Source organism: Candoia aspera, chromosome 1, assembly GCF_035149785.1.
Source record: "Candoia aspera isolate rCanAsp1 chromosome 1, rCanAsp1.hap2, whole genome shotgun sequence".
NCBI classification, from domain to species: domain Eukaryota; kingdom Metazoa; phylum Chordata; class Lepidosauria; order Squamata; family Boidae; genus Candoia; species Candoia aspera.
This window is the reverse complement of record NC_086153.1, coordinates 270,763,284-270,784,703: the sequence shown is the minus strand read 5'-3', so window position 1 is coordinate 270,784,703 and position 21,420 is coordinate 270,763,284. Positions and strand designations below refer to the sequence as shown.

The following is a 21,420-nucleotide window of genomic DNA, read 5'->3' as shown; positions in this document are numbered from 1 at the left end:
AGAGAAGAGCAGGCATATACATCTTTGTCTTCCATTACCTAGGTGTGATCTACTCTTCACACCCTCACCGTCTCTTGCCTACTTGTTGAGAACTCAACAAATGCTCTAATGTAAGCAGAACAATGTGTGCACACACACAGCCTGAAAAATGTGTATGGCAGGGCTGACATTTCATCTCCTGCTTGCTCAGTCAGCAACTTCTTCTAGTCTGTCTTAAGTTGGGAGGAGTGAGCTAAGCAAGATGCCAGCCAACAATCACCAGTATTGTCCAGGAATGGATGGTGGCTTGGAAGGATGAGTAGAACAGGTACAGGGGCTCAGGTAAGGGGCTTCACTCACCAACTTCTGGCATTGCTCTGTTAGGTAATGGTTTTATTTAATGTTCAAAGCCTTTCACACCTTTGCTTTGACTGCTGGCTTCCTGGATTAGCCCCTGACTTCTTAATTCATATTGAAATACTTCCTGCTCTAAAAGAGTTTTTGACTTTATGTGGAGTCTTTTTATTTGCAAGTTACTATAAAACAGTGTTTGTCCAGTTGGTCCCCTAAATAAGCTTTTTCATTTGGCAAAGTCAATGGCAATAATACATCCTCTTCTTGTAACCCTCCTTTTCACAGCATCTTCAAGCCTTGTTAATAACAGCATTTTTGCTTCTGATAGTCCAAGATGGCGATGTGTGCATTTTGAAGTAAAGTGCTCTGCTCAAACTTGCCATCACACTTTTAATGCAGTTGATGCACACAAAGCTACTTGAATGAGCCAGGGCCTAACTCTGTAAAAAGAGACACCCCAACTTGAGAGACAATCTGTTTTCCCTTGGTGCACAGGCCTGGCAGGATGTTTCTCCAGCAACTGATATCATGCTTGTTATAGAATGGTGAATGAAGGTTTACCACTATAGAATCCAAGCAATGCCAGCCATAGCCCATTGGCATGCATGCATACAGAATAGCGGGGCTCTATTTACTCATCAACCATGGTCTATTCAATCCAGTTTTCTGGATTGCTAGGTGAAAATAGGCTCATTTGTGGTTTAGGGCATCATGAGAACAGTCTTTGTGTGTAGGGATGAGATGGGAATATATTCTGGTATGTACAGATTCTGGTATGTTACTGTGAAATAATAAAATATTAAATGCTGTTTCTTCGGATGAATTTGGTATTAAATAAGAAGTCATGTCCTGACTAAGCAAGTACCACACCGAGACGAGGAAGAGGTCTCTAGTGTTTTATTACTGCTACAGTAGACAGAATATCCTACGAAACTGAAGAAGCGTGGGAAAACCCAGACAGATAAACCCCAAAAGTCAAGGCGGGTCTGTTCTGTGTCTCTTTGAATGACAGCTCAAAGTCTCTAAACTACACATGCGTTTCCCCCCCCTGGATAGGGGCCCCCTCCTGCTCACCAGCCGTACTCATGACAAGTAACCTACTAAAAGTCCAACTATAAGTATGCCACAACAACTATTAATTTATGGATAGCCCTACAAAGGTGAAACAGGATGAAAACGTATATTGTATAAAAGCTTTACTGGCATTATTATTTGCTTTTTAACCTTTAAGTCATAGAATCATAGAATTATAGAGTTGGAAGGGACCACAGGGATCATCTAGATCAGTGTTTCTTGACCTCAGCAACTTTAAGATGTGTGAACTTCAACTCCTACAATTTCCCAGCCAGCAGAGAACCTGCCAAGCTCGAGAAACACTGATCTAGATCAACTATCTGCAATGTGCAGGAAAACCAATTGGACCATCCATGGGGGTGTGGCAGTGCAGCCCCTTAAAAGCCTCCAGAGATTGAGAACCCACAGCTTCCATAGGTTTAGTCTCAAGTTACAGGAGCTCATCTAGCAATTGATTAGATTCAGACACCATTGTCTACTAAATAAATCATAGCTGGTTTGATTTATATAATATTTTGTATTAAAGTATAAAGTGTGGTTTATATAATACAATGGCTTGGTTCACACAGCATGTGTCATGTTCGCCGTTTCAATGTCTTTGATACATCGGAACGTTTCGCATGTCATTAGCTGGATGCATGTTTCATCTTTCTCGGGAGGATGGGAGTAGTTATCTTTTGGCTTTGCTCTGGAATGTATTCGCATTATCTACTGTGTTCAAGGTTACTTTCCCAGGCTAGCAACTCTGACGATTGCTAGCACCTGTGACGGGCGGGGCTGTTACGAGGGAGGCGGGATACGTTTGCACCAAGGGTTTAAGTTTGTATTTGGCGCGCTTTTGCTCATTCTCAGCTTTCTCTGTATTTGCCTTTAGTTCCTTAATAAATCAGATTTCATATAGCAGCCTCTTGTGAGTCTGAGTATTTGGGCTAGGGCAATCATTACATAAAGCTGAGAATCTAAGATCCCAATTCCGCTGGCCCCTGTCCAGGAAAAGACAAGTGTCTAACCCTGTGAGGGAGAGCGCCAGCGATGACCGAACCCGACATCGTGATGATGGAAGAAGGGGAACCGGACTCGACCATGAGGCAACCCGACCGACCGTCCCAGGGGGGGGAGTTGTCAGCCATCCTTGAAGAGGCGAGCTCCGAGTCGGAGGGTGAAGCCGGGGGCATGAAAACCGCCCCGGAGACTACCGTAACTTCTCCGGGTGAGCTGGTCACCTGGGATGAGACCCAAGGGGATGTCACGGTGGCGGGGGGCCCATCCTGGAGGCAGAGATACCCACTATCCCCCACCGTGGTTCAAGTGCAACCAACGGAGGGCTCCCCCACCCCGGATCGTATCCGAGTGCTGGAGTAAAAAATGGACTCGTTAGAAACTATACTGAAGCAGCTGAGTCTAGATGTGACCTCGTTGAGAGAAACCCGGGAAGGATCAAGCCAACGGCATTCAACCCCTTCGTCCCATGGGCAGTCCCCGGAGCGGCGACGGCCGGCGCGGATGCGCGAGGGGGACCAGACGGTCCAGATGGAAATAGCAGCACCGCCGGCGCGGCCGCCCCAGGGCCCCGCACCGCCACGAGCCCGGGAAGCACAAACCCCTGTAGCCCCGGTGGCAGGGCGCAGCCCGGCGGGGGGCGGGATGAGAGACTTCCCTGTCAAGTTTGATGGGGACCCAACCAAACTCTCATTTTTCCTGACGAATGCTAAAGCCTACATGGAAGAATGGGGGTCGCTTTTTCAATCGGAAAAGGCAAAGATCATCACCATTGCCACCAAACTGAAAGGGAGGGCGGCAGACTGGTATGTCCAGATGTGCCAGTCGGAAGCGCCTGAACTGGAGAAATTCAACGAGTTTCTCTGGGCATTGAGACAACACTTCGAGGATCCCCTGGCGAAAGAGAGGGCAAAGCGAGCTCTGAAAGAACTTAAGCAGGGGTCAAGATCCGTGGCTGATTATGCGCTAGAGTTTAAAGCGCTTGCTGGGAAGGTGGATGACTGGTCCCAAGCCACCATTATCGAGTTATTCAAGGATGGCCTGAACACAGAGGTGCTGCGCTGGTCCTTGGGGAGGGACGACCCATATACGCTGTACGAATGGATCCAGCTGGCGGGGAGGGCTGAGCATGCCCATGAGATCTTCGCCCATCGAAAGACCGCCAAATCGGGGCGGGAGGTGAAGCCCAGCCGCCCATCGAGCACCGGGGGGAGACCAGGACAACGACCCTGGGATGAGGAGCGAGAGAAGCGGTATGCAAAAGGCCTGTGTCTGAGATGTGGTAAGGAGGGGCATCGAGTGGCGGCGTGCCCGAAGGCAAAGGGAGAGGAACGGCTCGGCAAGCCGCCGACGAAGTCCCCTGCCCTGCCGAGGAAGCAGAAAGCCACGGTGGCTGAAACCGAGGGAGACGATGTGATGTTCTACGAGGATGAGGGTGAGCCCAAACTACTGCAGCCGGCGGGAAACGCCAGCCACCTGCTTTAAAGGGCGCCGCAGGGCAGGTGGTGGAAGAAGGGCGCGAGCCTTCATCGGTGAGTGGCAGTTACCGCATTCTCACGGTGAAGTTGAAGTTGGGCTCCCGATCCAAGACTGTAGAAGTATGGGCCATGATTGATTCGGGGTGTTCCCGGTGTCTAATGCACCCCGATGTGGTAGCGGCTCTGGAGCTACCTACTTTCCCTTTACAGCGACCCATCGCCTTTACACAGCTGGATGGGTCCATGGCAGGGGGCAAACCGGTCACCCATTTCACAGGGCGGGTAGCTTTGCAGCTGGGCAGCCATCGGGAAGGTTTGTCTTTTGTCGTGGCTCCAGTAGGGGGTCCCTTGGTGGTGTTGGGGGTGCCCTGGTTGGTTCAGCAAAATCCCCAAATAAACTGGGTTTACCGGACTATCACGTTTAGGGATGGGTTCTACCAAGCGACAGAGGGGAAGGGTACCCCAGAGGAGATGGTGGGGGTTGCGGCAGCTGCGACTCCGCATTTCCCGGCCCTTCCTCTGGAAGGCTTGCCGCCGGAGTACCGGATGTTTGCTGATGTGTTTGGCGAAAAGGAAGCCGACCAATTGCCCCCCCATCGAAAGACGGACTGTGCCATTGAACTGGTGCCCAACACCCAATTGCCCAAGCCAAAGATTTATTCCATGACACAAAAGGAACTGACTCTGTTGAGAGACTTTGTGGACAAAAATTTGGCGCGCGGATTCATTGAGCCAGTGAATTCACCGGTGGGGGCGCCGGTTCTCTTTCGCCCAAAAAAGGATGGGACATTGAGACTTTGTACCGATTTCCGCGGATTAAATGCCGTCTCAATTTCCAATAAATATCCCCTGCCATTGATCAAGGACATGTCACATCTGGCTAAGGGAAAGATCTTCTCTAAACTTGATTTAAGAGAAGCCTACTATCGTGTACGAATCAAGGAAGGCGATGAGTGGAAAACTGCCTTCAATTGCCCGTTGGGAGCCTTCCAGTATAAGGTGTTACCTTTTGGTTTGGCCGGGGCCCCTGGGGTATTTATGCAATTGATCAATGAAGTACTGCATGAGCATCTGTTTAAGGGGGTATTGGTGTATTTGGATGATGTATTGATTTATACTGAAACCATGGAAGAGCATGTGTCTCTAGTAAAAAGAGTGCTGAGTAAACTCAGATCAGCAGAATTGTATGCCAAACTGTCTAAATGTGCATTTCACCAGACACAAATTGACTATTTGGGGTATAGAATTTCAGATAAAGGCATTGAAATGGACCCGGCCAAGGTGCAGGCTAACATGGACTGGGAAAGTCCCCGCACCCGCAGGCAACTTCAAAGTTTCCTGGGGTTCAGTAACTACTACAGATTATTCATAAGGGGATTCGCTGAAATTGCCTTGCCACTAACCGATTTGCTCCGAACCAAGGGTTTGGGAGATACTCGGAGAGTAAAGAATCCAGGGGCGCTGTTGCGCTGGACGCCTGCTTGTCAAACGGCGTTTGAGCGGCTTAAAGCAGCTTTTATCAAAGAGCCCATTTTGCAACATCCTGATCCCTCAAAACCTTTTGTGGTGCAGGCTGATGCCTCCGATTATTCCATTGGGGCATTGTTGATGCAACAAGACGGGACAGGATGCCTCAAGCCATGTGCCTACTTGTCCCGCAAGTTCTCCCGAGACTGAGCGACGTTGGCATGTATGGGAGAAAGAGGCATTCGCAGTAAAAGCCGCGTTAGAAGCCTGGCGGCATCTGTTAGAGGGGGCGAATCATCCCTTTGAGGTGTGGACTGATCATAAAAACTTGGAGGCTCTTAGCACCCCTCGAAAACTGAGCCCGAAACAAGTCCGTTGGGCTCAATTTTTTAATCGGTTCAATTTTCAATTGAAGTTTATTCCGGGGAAAAAGAATTTCCTGGCTAATGCGTTGTCGAGGCAACCTCAGGACTCTGGGGCAGCGCCAGAAGTGGTTAGCACCCTGTGGACAGCGCCCCAATTGGGTATGCAGGCTGTGACGCGTAGCCAAACGCGCGCGCAGCAGCCACCCGCGGCGGACGCCGCCCAGCCGAGCGCTTTGTCGATTCCTTCCCAGTTGCAACAAAAGTTTCTAAAAGAGCTGAAAACTGATACTTGGTTGCTTGCAAATAAAGACAATGTTACTTTTGACCAAGGCTTCGCTTGGAAATCTAACCGCCTCTACGTCCCTGAAAGCCTCAGAAAAGAGGTGTTACTACGTTCACACGATGACAAACTGGTGGGTCACTTCGGCTTTGTAAAAACCTTGCACCTTGTTCGGAGGCAGTTCTGGTGGCCCACATTACGCAAAGATGTCAAAGACTATATTGCCTCCTGCACTGTTTGTGCGATGTCTAAGCGCAAGGTGGGGAAGCCTCAGGGACTGCTGCAGCCGGTGGCTGCCCCTTCTTGCCCCTGGGATGAAATTTCCATGGACTTTATTGTTGAATTACCACCCAGTCAACGCAAAACTGTCATTTGGGTGGTCAAAGACTATTTCTCAAAACAAGCCCACTTCATCCCTTGCGTGTCCATTCCGTCGGCACGTCAATTGGCCCGCCTATTTCTGGTACACGTGTACAGGCTACACGGATGCCCCTCCCGCTTGATTTCGGACAGGGGCACACAATTTACATCACAATTTTGGCGGGCGTTCCTCAAATTGTTAGGAACGAAGCAAGCCCTGTCCACGGCGTGGCATCCCCAGACGGACAGGGCCACAGAGGCTTTAAATTCTACTCTGGAGCAGTACCTTCGAGCTTTTGTGAATTACCAGCAGGACAACTGGGTAGACCTCCTCCCTTTTGCCGAAGTGGCTTACAACAATGCGGTTCATCAAAGCACCGGCCAAACCCCATTTCGTGTGGCCCAAGGCAAAGACTTTGTACCTATCCCTGATCTACCGCAACCTCCAGGCGGATCAGCCACTCCGGGTGATTGGGCAACGCAACTGGCAGACTCCTGGCCAATGATTCAAAAGGCACTAGCTGATGCACAATTGGATTACAAACAGTATGCTGATCGGAAGCGTGCCCCTCAGCTGGCATTTCAAGTAGGGGACTCGGTTTACCTTTCCACCAAGTTCATAAAGTCCTCACAACCTTCCAAGAAACTGGCTCCTAAATTTGTGGGTCCTTTCCCAATTACCGCTCAAATTAACCCTGTGACTTTTAAACTTGACTTGCCTCATAACCTCAAACGCTTACACCCTGTTTTTCATTGCAGTTTGCTCAAACCAACTATTCCTTCTGACCGCTGGCATCGCCAACCCCCACCTCCAACCCCCATCATGATTGACGGTCAGCAACACTTTGAAGTTAAAGAAATTTTGGACTCTAGACGCCTTCGCAATACTCTGCAATACTTAGTTTGTTGGAAACATTTCCCTCATCCAGAGTGGGTCGCTGCACCAGATGTGGCTTCCCCTGTCCTAGTTGCCCGTTTCCACTCTGCTTATCCCACTAAACCGGGTCCCTAGGGATATTTTTAGGGGGGCGGTATGTCATGTTCGCCGTTTCAATGTCTTTGATACATCGGAACGTTTCGCATGTCATTAGCTGGATGCGTGTTTCATCTTTCTCGGGAGGATGGTAGTAGTTATCTTTTGGCTTTGCTCTGGAATGTATTCGCATTATCTACTGTGTTCAAGGTTACTTTCCCAGGCTAGCAACTCTGACGATTGCTAGCACCTGTGACGGGCGGGGCTGTTACGAGGGAGGCGGGATACGTTTGCACCAAGGGTTTAAGTTTGTATTTGGCGCGCTTTTGCTCATTCTCAGCTTTCTCTGTATTTGCCTTTAGTTCCTTAATAAATCAGATTTCATATAGCAGCCTCTTGTGAGTCTGAGTATTTGGGCTAGGGCAATCATTACAGCATGCTTAACCAAAATCAAACAAAACCACAGCAGGGCTTAATGTACGATGTAAAGCCAGTCACTTTACATTATTTGCAACAAATTCAGGAAGCCTGTAATAAAACTATTGAATATGTATAGAGAGTTCCAACTGCTATTTGATTAGGAAGGAAATCCCTAGATCTCTTGAACCACAACTCCCAGAATGCACAGCTAGTGAAATTCTGGGAGTTGCACTCTAAATTCATTTGAAGATGTCAGGCTGTGGCAGGCATTTTCCAGAGAGGAACACCTCTTATGTTAAATAGGTTTGTTCTTAAGTATAGATAGAATTATGTGGGGCAAGTTGCAAAATGCAACAGGTGTAAAAGTTTTAGGGAGTCTGTCTCATGGATTTTAATCTCTCAGAGCAGTGTTTCTTAACCTTGGCAACTTTAAGATGTGTGGACTTCAACTCCCAGAATACCCCACTTAGCCCACACATCTTAAAGTTGCCATGGCTGAGAAACAGTCTCAGAGCTACTAGTCATGCATTATAAGAAAATGTGCTGTTGCCCTAATTCAGCATATACCATTGAGAAACGAAGGGTAGAAATCTGATTGCTTGCTCTCTAATTAAGTAATGCTACTAGGAAGACAACATTTGTCATGTGGAGGTGGTATTGGTGGTAAACTCCATTTTCCTCTGTGTTTTCTTGTGTAAATGGCTCTTCTGCATTTTTGTGCACAAATATGGCAAGGGAAGGCCTCAGCATTTTAAAAAGTAAGCAGGCCTCTGCCCTTTCCCATTCTTGCTTAATTGTCTGTTTTCTCACACAGCCTAGCTTAACTGCTGATCTCTCACTCCAAGGTAAGCCACCTGACTGTGGAGGAGTTAGCATCGCCACACACAAACTCTCAATAACTACTAGGCCAAAAAACATAAACAACAAATGCATTTAATTAGGAGGATGAGCAATTGCAACAGCATATAATATAAGCTTTTAGAAATCTGCTTGGGGAGAGCCGCAGCATAGGCCTGCCTGGGAAATGTGCTGTGTGCCAGCTGGAATGATCTGGAAACATCTGTAATTGCCTGCAACAAGGAGAGATTCAGAGTTGTTACAGGGATATGAGATTTTGTCCACTATTCATACTCTTCTATTGACTGTTGCTGTACCTGGTTATATTGCCATGCCTGTGAATCTTACCCATGTTAGACTTTGTGGTTAAAATTGTTCTTTTGCTTTGCTCAATAAATCCTTTCAGCTTCAGCTTCAATTATGTCTTCATTGCATTCAAACCCACAAGCCTCCTGCCCGCATTTTACTGTATTTTTTTTTATCATATGGCATAGCAGCTCGGTGTTCATGCTGTTTTTTTTTCCTTGCTGGGAAATCCTTGTGAGGTCCAGCAGCCAGATGTGTAGACTAAGTCACATTGCCAGGGGTGCACCACAAGGAGGCTAGTCTACATTGCACCGAGTTGGGCTGAGAGTGACTGGTCCAAGGTCACCCAGCCGGCTTCCATGCCTAAGGCGGGACTAGAACTCAGAGACTCCTGGTTTCTAGCCCGTTGCCTTAACCACTAGACCAAACTGGCTCTCTTATGCCCTTCCATATTTCCTTTAGTTCAGTTCCACTCCGGTTAGGCTGTCCAAAGGGAGGATAATGTGGTAAGACAAAGTGTAATTGTGCCTGTGTCTGGCTTACTTGGGACCAATGGTAGACTCTTAACAGGTTAGTCAGATTTTGTATTCTTGTATCTTTTATTGACCCTGTTATTCAGCTTTGAAAGAATCACCACCCTGCTCCTTTATTTTCCATCCCGCTGGTTTTATTTGTATAACTTTTTATCTCAAAGAAAACTTCAAAAGCAGTTATGGTTTGGTTAAATCAACAGTTTGGAACTGAGTGTATAAACTATATAGAACAAACAAGTGTGGCAACCTAGCCTCTTCAATTAATTTGGGTTTGGAAGTGCATCAGTTTTACCACCATATTGCACAATGAACAGTTCAACACTGGACAGCAATTATCCTTGATCTGATACCAACTGACCTTGAAAGACCTAGAAAACACCTCAAGAAATGCTGGGCAGATGATGTAATCAGTTCAAGGATGTTAACTGGAAATGTCCTGTGGCACATCAAGGCAGTTGGGAAACAGCCGAAGAGGCCTTCATCCTATGGTGGCTTGATTTGGGCCGATAGGGATGATGACGATGACGCAAAATGGCACTCGCGTACCAATTCTCATACCTTGAGATGAAACAGGCTTGGCACTCCAAACTGCTGATAAACTGAAATAAAGACTAGTGTACCACTGAGCAGGGTTTAAAAACTAAGCCTCCCTTTAGGAAGAATCTTCTGCTTTGAGATAGCTATGGCTGACTTTGTGTTTATCCAGTATATCATAGGTTAAGAAAATAAGGGCAGCTTTGTTGAATCAAACTGAAGGCCCATCTAGTCCAGAGCTTGTGTGGCACAGTGGCCAACCTGATGCATCTAGAAAACCTATAAGCAGGCTGTAAGTACATCAGCCTCTTTTACTGCCTCTCTGGAGCTGATTTTAAGGTATTATGCCTGTGACTCAGGAGACAATACACAATCATCCGCTTCTAGAACTCTGGTGCCCTCTGCTCCACTTCCCTATCATTTCTACTGTTGCAAACAAAACATAAACAACCATTCTGAAAATGACAAATCAAAATTTTATTAAATACACTTATCAATTGCAGATCTACAATGGATAATTCACTTCCCAGCACAAAATTAGGGAAAGGGGAACACTTGGGGGGGGGGCACTAGCAAGGCAACAAGGCAAATGGAATTAAACATTCCAATGAAATTTGGCTCTTGGAGCCAAGAAGGCCCTCTCAGTACAGTACATATCAAAAACAAACCTATGTACCCACTCACAAGTGCTGCTGCTTTAAGAGCAAGAGCGTGCAGACATTTTAACTTTTTTAAGAGTCCATTAGCAACCACTGACATCCATTTCTTCAACAATGCTGGTAAAAATAGTTGATTACCTCTTTAGATTTGGAAGAAGCCAGACCATAGGACCTCTCAATGCCCTTTCATGTTTCCTTTAGTTCAGTTCCTCTCCAGTTAGGCTGTCCAAAGGGATGATAATGTGCTGAGTAGCACTGGCAGAAACACTTGAGGACCCTGGCATCAGGACTGCCTTTTAGCAAGTCAAGTTGCAAATCTGTGTTTCTTGCAACATGTTTGCCCCACAAGGGTAGAAGAGCAAACAATCTTAAGAGAACCATTCTCAGGCCTCTCCAGGAAGCACACTGGACTGCTATGTGAGATGTGTGAGGAGACAAAGAGGAAGAGAAACCTAGCTACAGTGAACACACACCACTTCAAGTAAGTAGAGCAAGGACCCACCTCTTCTTACTTCCTTAAAGCTGTTTTTAATAGAACCCACACCACTTGTGAAAATTTCATCCTTTCCCCTCTCCAATGATTATTGTAGCAAATATGCATTACATCAGAAATCTCGGCATGTCTTCTATTTCCTATATGTGTAGTTACTCTTGCCTTGAGACATTCATCCCTCTCTTTCTCTTCCTATTTAAGGTCCATTTCATTCCTGCAGTGAAATGCACGACAGGGGAATTCAGACCAGGGCATCATTTTTCTCGCTTGCTTTGGGAAGCGGTTCCACCTGTACCTTCTTCATCTCCAACCCTTTTACCCAGGTATATGCAAAAGAACCCCCTAGAACCAACATGTTACTAGCCCACCACAACAAGCTCTTGGTTTCTTCATAGTAGCAGACAGCTAACACTGTCTGGGCACAGGCTTTTGCAGTCCCAGAGACATTGTGCGTAAGGGGGCTGGTATATTTGATCTGGAGCCCCGTCACATAGCCAATAGCAAAGCCAAATACCCCACTTAGAGTCATCATGCCCCAGAAGTAGATGTTCCCCAATTTATCAAAGTGGTAGAGTATGGAGAACTCCTTTGTGAACAACAGGAGGAACAAAAACAGGACACAAGCATTAAGATTGTTATAGAATGTCAGACGCCAGATGCTGCTGTCCACAGCAGGCAGGACTTTTTTAGTGTAAATAGCATTCAGTGAAACACAGAGGCTGGCAAGTATCCCAAAAATGATGCCTGCCCAGGACAGGGTGCCTTCCTCTCCCTCTTGATCTATCCCAAGCCAGAAGCCACCTGCAACGTAAAAGAGATGGAAGATATACCAGTTGGACTGGAAAAGCAAGAGGCAAGGCTCATAATTACCTACGTGAAATAAACAATTTGGAAATTCTTAAAACTTCAGATATAATAGACCAGTGTTTTTCAAACTTGGCAACTTGAAGATGTGTGGACTTCAACTCCCTATGCTGGCTGGGGAATTCTGGGAGTTGAAGCCCAAACATCTTCATGTTGCCAAGTTTAAAAAAAAACACCGTAACAGATGAAGGAAAGCAAGGCTTTTATTTGGCAGAATAATCTTAAAGGGGAAGATTGTCTGCCAGTTCTAGAGTTTGTCAACTGACACCAGCCAGGTAAACATAGCTGGTATTTTATTATTATTGAAATTTTTATCATGCGTTTCTACTCCAAAACCCAAGGCAGATTAAAAAAAATCAAAACACAAAAATAAGCATTGCAAATCCTCATTCTCTAGACTTCCTCCCTCTCCGTCCTGAACCCAAGGTGGGAATTAATTATGTCACCAATAGGTTGATTTAGCAGAGGCATCCAATTTGTAAGCTATTCAAGGGAAAAAAGGATCCACTGTAAATGTTCTTTCTGTATCTTGAATCTACTACCTAGAATTAAATTCACCAAGAAAAACCCTTGGATGTGTTACCAGAGGCCTTTTCTGCTCCCTTCTGAGTTATGTTAATTTTACCTTTGTATTAGGTTTTTATTATTAGGTCCTAGGAATGCCCTATTGTAAATAGCTGCGCTATAAACTGAAATTAAATACATTTTACTTGAGGATCTCAAAGAAAAAATTGCACACCTGACAGATAACCAATTATTAAACCAAGAATGGTGGTACAGGAAGCCCAGCCTGCTATCTACTGGCTGCCCTGAATTGTGCACCAGGATAACCAGTAAAAATAAGGTGTATAACAGCTCTGGAATATTAGCAGCCTCTTTACAGTTGCTACTGTTAAACCAGGGGACTGAAATCCCCTGCAACTAAACCATTCAAGGGTCTTCTGCCCCCATGCTGCAATCTGACACTTGTTTTCTGGGGAGTAGTCTCACTGAATTCCAATGGACGTATTCCTCAGTATGTATGTATCTATATATATGTACTTTATTTTCTGTCCAGCCTTTATTATTTTTATAAATAACTCAAGGCTGCAAACATATCTAATACTCCTTCCTCCTCCTAAATGAGCCTTTGCACATAATAGATGGCACACGACCACAAGTTCCATCATTCCCACCAGTGGTGAGGCTGGTTGAGGACAACGGGAGGTACAGCAGTAAGCACAAAGTTAGGGAAAGTGGCGGCCCACGGACTGCTTTGCTGGGGCTTTCGGGAGGGCTCCACTCACCGATGACAATTCCGCAGGAGAGAAGGGCGTACAAGGAAGTGGTTTGCTTCAGGAGCACGTAAGAGAGGAGCACGTTGAAAACGGTGGTGAGGGAGCGGCCCACGTTGTAAAAGGCCACGCCGACGAACTTGAGGCACAAGTTGTTGAAGGTGATCATGCCAGTGAAGACAAGCGAAAGGGGCAGGACGCTGCGGGAGACCTTGAGGTCCATCCGGATGGAGGGGAAGTCCAGGAAGCCTGGCGGGCAGCAGGAGGCCAGCAGGCTGAGCAGCTTGCAAATGACGACGGTGACAAGGCACTGGTAGAAAGTGACGAAGAGTGGCGCTTCCAGGCGCAGCAAAGGGCTCCCCAGCAAGTACTTGTTGAGGAAGACCATCGTGATGGAAATGAACCAGTAGAGAGAGACCACCGTGGCGATCCGGATGGCCCTGAAGAGGAACGGGGGCTCCTTGCTACTGCTGCTTCCGCCCTCGCCATCTTCCTCTTCCTCTGGCTGCTGCTGGAGCAGGGGCTCCGACCCACCGCCAAGGGCCATCTTCAGGATCGCAGATCGCTTCAGCTGGACCCTGTTCATGACGCGAAGCTGGGCTGCATCGGGCGAGAAGGAAGCCGCTGCCTGACCCCAGGTCCCCGCCGAGAGGGAGCAGAGGGCTAAGGCATTTCAGGTCATTCCCGAGGACGGAGGTTCTCCGCCGCCCAGCAAAACCCGGCGCTCCTTTCCGTTTTCCTTTGCCCTCCTCCCCGCGACACGTCCCGGTAGCTGCGGCGCCTGCGCAGACAAGTCCAGCTCCTCCAGGCTTAAGGGCCGCGCTCGCCGATTACCGGAAACAGCTGCCCGCGCTTCACCCGGGGCTTGCGAAGGCAATTCCCTGCCTCTGGCCGTTTCCTCGCCTGGCTGGAGCAATCGCAGTTGCGCCTGGATAGTAGCCAAAGCCTGTGAGCCATTCAAGCGCCCATCCAGAGCGCTGGGTTCAACCCCTCGCTCGCGGGCCTGCGCGCTCTTCCCCTGAGAAACTGCGACGAGGATCGCGGTCACTTGCCACACTGCAGTGCCAGCAAGCGATCGGCGCCTTGGTCTTCGGTCCCTCCCCTCTCTATGGTGCTCTTTGGCCACCGCACGGGCAATGGGAGAGACCCGGGAACACCTTACCTTGTGCAGTATTGCTCCAGGCCAAGCAAAGTATCCTCCCTTTTTGGGTGGTCGGGAGCAAGGGATGATAGGACAAGTCTAGCGCATACGGAGGGCACCAGGTTGGCGAAGGCAGGATTTGGCTGTTCAACAAATAGCCTGACCAAAGACGGCTTCCAAGGTTTCTCATGCATCTTCATGCTGCTTAGCTCCTTGTCACTGTCACTCCCTCCGTCATCTGCTAGGGTGGCTGGGCAAGATGTGACAGGGACAAAAGCAGCTGCTCCCATGGACCCGCTTCTCTCCCTGGGCATCGGTGCAAAATGGACGGAGCTTCAATCACATTGTCATTTTTTTTTTACCATGCTCTTTTGATGCCCCTGTCTTCTGTTCCGTCACCCAGAAGCACAGTGATTGGCAATCCCAGTCCTCTGTCTAGGGGCAGATCTCTGCTTCTAGCTTACTCCAGCATGTCTTAACTCACCCCTAGCCAGCAGGTAATGCAATCTCTGCCCATGTTTTCTGTCTTGTGATACCTTTTCTGCCCACTTTTGCCTATAAAAGAAGGAAAGAGAAAACAAGGAAGGAGGTGGTGTACAGAGAATGAATTGCTGGACTCTCAGTGCCAGCTGTTCACTCACCTTTTCTCAACCTAATGCTGGGCAGCAATTTTGAACTGTGGTTGTGGTCTGTATCACCTAGCTTCCTTATCTTGCTCTTAGGGGGCACACCTACCACACAAACATGCCACAAAGTTTACTGATGTATCTTTTCCCTTCAGTGGTGAATGTAGCCTGCTCTTGCCAGCTAGCCAGGCTCAGATAGTCACACTTTGATATTCCCAAAAGGAAGAGCAGCCCCTAATGCCATACAGCAGTTAGTATACAAGCCCACAAGGGAGCAATGCATGCCCAGGGCCATGTGCTGAGTGAGTCCCTCCTCTGCTGGCAACAGAAAAAGTTGGGCATTTTTATAATTAGAGGCAGGGAAACAGTGGAGTTTGCCATTTCCTTGCAACCACTATGCTTCTGTTTTATTTTGAAATCTGTTATTGTTAGTTGCTGTCAAGTTGTTTATGACTCATGGCGACCCTATGTATAACAGAAGAAAATGCTGTTCGATCTTGCACCATATGCCTGACTGTTCCAATGTTTGCATCCATTGTTGCGGTAGTTGTATCAATCCATCGCATTGAAGGTCTTCCTCTTTTCCGCTGGCCCTCAACTTTACCAAACTTGATGTCTTTCCTGACGATGTGCCCGAAGTATGAGAGTCTAAGCCTAGTTATCTTCACCTCTAGGGAACATTCTGGTTATTTCTTCTAAAGCTGATTTGTTTATTCTTCTGGCAGTCCACGGTATTTTCACCAACACCACAATTCAAATGCATCAATTCTTCTTCTATCTTGCTTTTTTAATGTCCAACTTTCACAGGCATATGTGGAATTGAGAAGACCATGGCATGAGTCAGAGGCACCTTTGTTTTTAAATTGACATCTTTACTTCTGAAAACTTTAGATAGGCCTCTGATGGCAGATTTTCCCAGAGGGATACATTGTTTGATTTCTTGATTACTACTTCCCTTGGCACTGATCGTTGATCCAAGTAGACTGAAACCGTTGATGACTTCAATTTCTTCTTCATTTATTGTGACATTATTTATTGGTCCATTTGTGAGTATCTTCATCTTCTTCACGTTCAGATGTAGTCCATATTGCTGACTACAATCTTTGATCTTCATCAGCAAGTACTTCAAGTCTTCATCACTTCCAGCAAGCACAGTTGTATCATCTGCATATCGCAGGTTGTTAATGAGTCTTCCACCAACTCTGATACCCCATTCTTCTTCGTATATTCCTGCTTCTTGAATTATTTGTTCAGCGTACACATTGAATAAGTAGGATGAAAGTATACAACCTTGCCGCACACCTTTTCCAATTTTGAACCACTCGGTATCACCGTTTTCTGCTCTAATGACTGCCTCTTGATCCGTGTATAGGTTCCGCATGAGTACAATTAAGTGCTCTGGAATTCCCATTCTTCGTTATATTAACCATAACTTGTTATGTTTGTTATTGCTCTGTAAAACTTATGAATTTGGGTGTTCATCTTGCAGCATTATTTCCTTTTACCTGAATACCAAAAGGTGTTCATTATTTTTGCTTTAGAAGCTTTAGACCATATGTTTGCTGTAGAATATCCTAGTGATCTGTGCTATTCTGTTAGGAATCAGTCTGCGACGGCAGATTCAGAAGCTGAAGAATTTGACCAGATTGAGCCTCAGGAACCAGGTGAGGGCAGAGCACCTGAGAAGGTACAGTACAGGTGCAGGCTAAGTCATTGGACCCACAGCAGAGCTAGGCAAGGTCCTGAGCCCAGCAACACATTGCAAATTATGAAGAGAAGATCAGAGGAAGGCAATCCATCTACCTAAAAAACCCCCAATAAAGATTTATGACTGCAATAAATACCCTGAGCTTATAATACAACATATACTGACAGAGAACTTTGTAGCAAACCATCACCATATTGTGGTCTACACACTGTATTTTTCTTTTGGAATTTTTCTTCTGGTAATCTAAGTTACCAGATGTTTTTTTTCCTCATGAGCTGGGTAGCACTGAAGGGATCCTTTTCAACAGCACAATTTGATATTTAAAGTTAAAAGTTTTACACTTTAAAAATAAATAAATTGTTTCACTCCTTTCAGATTGGCCTATCCCCAGGAAGGGGCTAAATCTACATCTGCCAAATATTTTGTTCCAATCACAGCTAAAAGTTTGCAGAAAACTAAAGAGCCGAAGATTCACATTATTTCTGTTATCTGTATAGATGCTCGATCTTTGCCACAAGAAAAGCAAAAACAAACAGAAAGACACTTTTCCATTTTCTGCCTCCCCTTGTTATTTTAGTATACTGTAGGTCCAAGAAAGGAGTACAGTAACAAGAACTAGGGCTGAAGACCCAATATGGTGTAGTGGTTCACGTATTTACTGCCAGGCTTGCAATTCTGTTGAGTATAAAATTGCAGGCTTAATAACTGATTGATTGGTATCCATTTCTCCTCTTGCTTGATCTATATAACTCAGGGCTGAGCAACCTTTTTGGCATATGCAATGCCAGGGGTTGTATTATGGTTGCATATATATTATTTTGTGTGTGTGTGTGTTTATGTATGTATGTATGCGTGTATGTGTGTGTGTGTATATATATATACATACATACATACATACATATATATATATATATATATATATATATTATATAATATATATATATTACCTCAGGGTACCTGAGGGACTGTCTCATCCCCATTGCATCAACCCATCCCACCTGATCATGCAGAGAGGGCATGTTATGGACCCCGTCTGTAAGAGAATTCCATCTGGTGAGGTCCAGGAAGTGGGCCTTCTCTGCAGTGGCTCCCGCCCTCTGGAAAATCCTTCCCCTAGAGATAAGACAGATTCCATCTCTTGTGGCCTTTCAAAAACAACTAAAACCTGGTTCTGCCACCTTGCCTGGGGCGGAGAGGGAAGTAATCATTCCTGGAGATGGCTGGTGCCCTAAAGTGGCCCTTTAGATATACATGAGTGGTATTATAGCTATCATCGTCATCTGGATTTTATACTGTATTTATGTTTTATATTATATTGTATTTGATATTTATTTGTGTTTATAATATCTGATGCTTTTACTGTTGATGTAAACCTCCCAGAGTCCCTCCTTTGGGGGGAGATGGGTGGTGGCAAAATTTAATAAATAAATAACTAAAATAAATATATATGCTCATGCCAACAGACATGTTAGTGTGTGCATTCTCCCCTCCCCTTCCTCCTGAATTTTCACAAACAACCCTTGATCATAAACTTCATTAAGTCGGTTAGAGATGGCAATATGCTACCTTCCAGATTTTGTTCAATTCCAACTTTTTACTTGGTCTTGGTGACTACCAGTTTGGTCTAGTGGTTAAAGCATCAGGCTAGAAACTGAGAGACCATGAGTTCTAGTCCCACCTTAGGCACAAGGCCAGCTGGGGGACCTTGAGCCAGTTCCTGTCTCTCAACCCTAGGAAGGAGGCAAGGGCAAACCACTTCTGAAATCTTACCAAGAAAACAGCAGGGACTTGTCCAGGCACTTGCCCCTCCCCCCAACTTTGCTCTTGACAAGGCTTAAAAACAAAAGACAGGCTGAACACTAGTCACAAAGGCCAAGTCACAATACAGATATGGAGATTGTTAGCATTCTGGCACGATGCAATAGATGTTTCTCCAAAATGATTAGAGAGGCAACAGACACTTATATAAATAGCCGAGTAATGTAAGTAGGGAGAAAGGTAATCAATTGGCATCTACATGGCAATTAGCGATTGGCTGTGGGGATCATGCTCCACTGAACACAGGAAGCATACAAGGATGTGACACCTCTTGCCAAATTCAATTTTAGAGTGGCTTGGAAGAACCTACAGCATGGCTTGTAAAGCGTGGGTACATATTCAGTGTCTCACATGGCATTATTTAGAATTTATTAAATCAATAATTTGTTGTTGTTTATTCGTTCAGTCGCTTCTGACTCTTCGTGACTTCATGGACCAGTCCACGCCAGAGCTTCCTGTCGGTCGTCAACACCCCCAGCTCCCCCAGGGACGAGTCCGTCACCTCTAGAATATCATCCATCCACCTTGCCCTTGGTCGGCCCCTCTTCCTTTTGCCCTCCACTCTCCCTAGCATCAGCATCTTCTCCAGGGTGTCCTGTCTTCTCATTATGTGACCAAAGTACTTCAGTTTTGCCTTTAATATCATTCCCTCAAGTGAGCAGTCTGGCTTTATTTCCTGGAGGATGGACTGGTTTGATCTTCTTGCAGTCCAAGGCACTCTCAGAATTTTCCTCCAACACCACAGTTCAAAAGCATCGATCTTCCTTCTCTCAGCCTTCCTTACGGTCCAGCTCTCGCAGCCATATGTTACTATGGGGAACACCATTGCTTTAACTATGCGTGCCTTTGTTGTCAATGTGATGTCTCTGCTCTTAACTATTTTATCGAGATTGGTCATTGCTCTTCTCCCAAGGATTAAGCGTCTTCTGATTTCCTGACTGCAGTCAGCATCTGCAGTAATCTTCACACCTAGAAATACAAAGTCTCTCACTGCTTCTACATTTTCTCCCTCTATTTGCCAGTTATCAATCAAGCTGGTTGCCATAATCTTGGTTTTTTTGAGGTTTAGCTGCAAGCCAGCTTTTGCACTTTCTTCTTTCACCTTCATCATAAGGCTCCTCAGTTCCTCTTCGCTTTCAGCCATCAAAGTGGTATCATCTGCATATCTGAGATTGTTAATGTTTCTTCCAGAGATTTTAACTCCAGCCTTGGATTCCTCAAGCCCAGCATGTCGCATGATGTGTTCTGCATACAAGTTGAATAGATAGAGTGAGAGTATACAGCCCTGCCGTACTCCTTTCCCAATCTTAAACCAGTCTGTTGTTCCATGGTCTGTTCTTACTGTTGCTACTTGGTCGTTATACAGATTCTTCAGGAGGCAGACAAGATGACTTGGTATCCCCATACCACTAAGAACTTGCCACAATTCGTTATGGTCCACACAGTCAAAGGCTTTAGAATAGTCAATAAAACAGAAATAGATGTTTTTCTGAAACTCCCTGGCTTTTTCCATTATCCATCGGATATTGGCAATTTGGTCCCTAGTTCCTCTGCCTTTTCTAAACCCAGCTTGTACATCTGGCAATTCTCGCTCCATGAATTGCTGAAGTCTACCTTGCAGGATCTTGAGCATTACCTTACTGGCATGTGCAATGAGTGCCACTGTTCGATAGTTTGAACATTCTTGAGTGTTTCCCTTTTTTGCTATGGGGATATAAGTTGATTTTTTCCAATCTGATGGCCATTCTTGTGTTTTCCAAATTTGCTGGCATATAGCATGCATTACCTTGACAGCATCATCTTGCAAGATTTTGAACAGTTCAGCTGGGATGCCGTCGTCTCCTGCTGCCTTGTTATTAGCAATGCTTCTTAAGGCCCATTCAACCTCACTCTTCAGGATGTCTGGCTCTAGCTCACTGACCATACCATCAAAGCTATCCCCGATATTTTTATCCTTCCTATACAGGTCTTCTGTATATTCTTGCCACCTTTTCTTGATCTCTTCTTCTTCTGTTAGGTCCTTGCCATCTTTGTTTTTGATCATACCCATTTTTGCCTGGAATTTACCTCCGATGTTTCTAATTTTCTGGAAGAGGTCTCTTGTCCTTCCTATTCTATTGTCTTCTTCCACTTCCATGCATTGCTTGTTTAAAAATAATTCCTTATCTCTTCTGGCTAACCTCTGGAATTTTGCATTTAATTGGGCATATGTCCCCCTATCACTGTTGCCTTTTGCTTTCCTTCTTTCTTGGGCTACTTCTAGTGTCTCAGCAGACAGCCATTTTGCCTTCTTGGTTTTCTCTTTCTTTGGGATGTATTTTGTTGCCGCCTCCTGAACAATGTTGCGAACTTCTGTCCATAGTTCTTCCGGACCCTATCTACTAAGTCCAATACCTTAAATCTATTCTTCACCTCCACTGCATATTCCTTAGGAATATTAGTGAGCTCATATCTAGCTGATGTGTGGGTCTTCCCTAATCTCTTTAGTTTGATCCTAAATTGTGCAAGAAGAAGTTCGTGATCGGAACTACAGTCAGCTCCAGGTCTTGTTTTTACTGACTGTATAGATGTCTGCCACCTTTGGCTGCAAAGGATGTAGTCAATCTGATTTCGGTGTTGTCCATCTGGTGAAGTCCATATATAAAGCCGTCTCTTAGGTTGCTGGAAGAGGGTGTTTGTTATGCACATTGAGTTGTCTTGGCAAAATTCTATCAGCCTGTGTCCTGCTTCGTTTTGTTCTCTCAGGCCATGCTTACTTGTAATTCCAGGTGTCATTTGACTGCCCACCTTAGCATTCCAGTCTCCTGTGATGAAAATAACATCTCTTTTAGGCGTGTTGTCCAGTAGGTGCTGCAGATCCTCATAGAACTGCTCTACT

The 21,420-nt window shown here is 45.8% G+C and overlaps 1 protein-coding gene across 1 annotated transcript; it reads right to left on the bottom strand.

Annotated features, from left to right (window-relative positions):
• Nucleotides 1–10,412: 10,412 nt before the first annotated feature.
• On the bottom strand, nucleotides 10,413–13,987 carry SLC35C1 (solute carrier family 35 member C1). Its single transcript, XM_063289654.1, has 2 exons — nucleotides 13,262–13,987; nucleotides 10,413–11,912 (listed from the first exon to the last, which is right to left on the bottom strand). The coding sequence occupies exons 1-2, from the start codon at nucleotides 13,833–13,835 to the stop codon at nucleotides 11,353–11,355; spliced, it is 1,134 nt and encodes a 377-aa protein (XP_063145724.1). The 5' UTR covers nucleotides 13,836–13,987; the 3' UTR covers nucleotides 10,413–11,352.
• Between the last annotated feature and the right edge of the window lie 7,433 nt (nucleotides 13,988–21,420).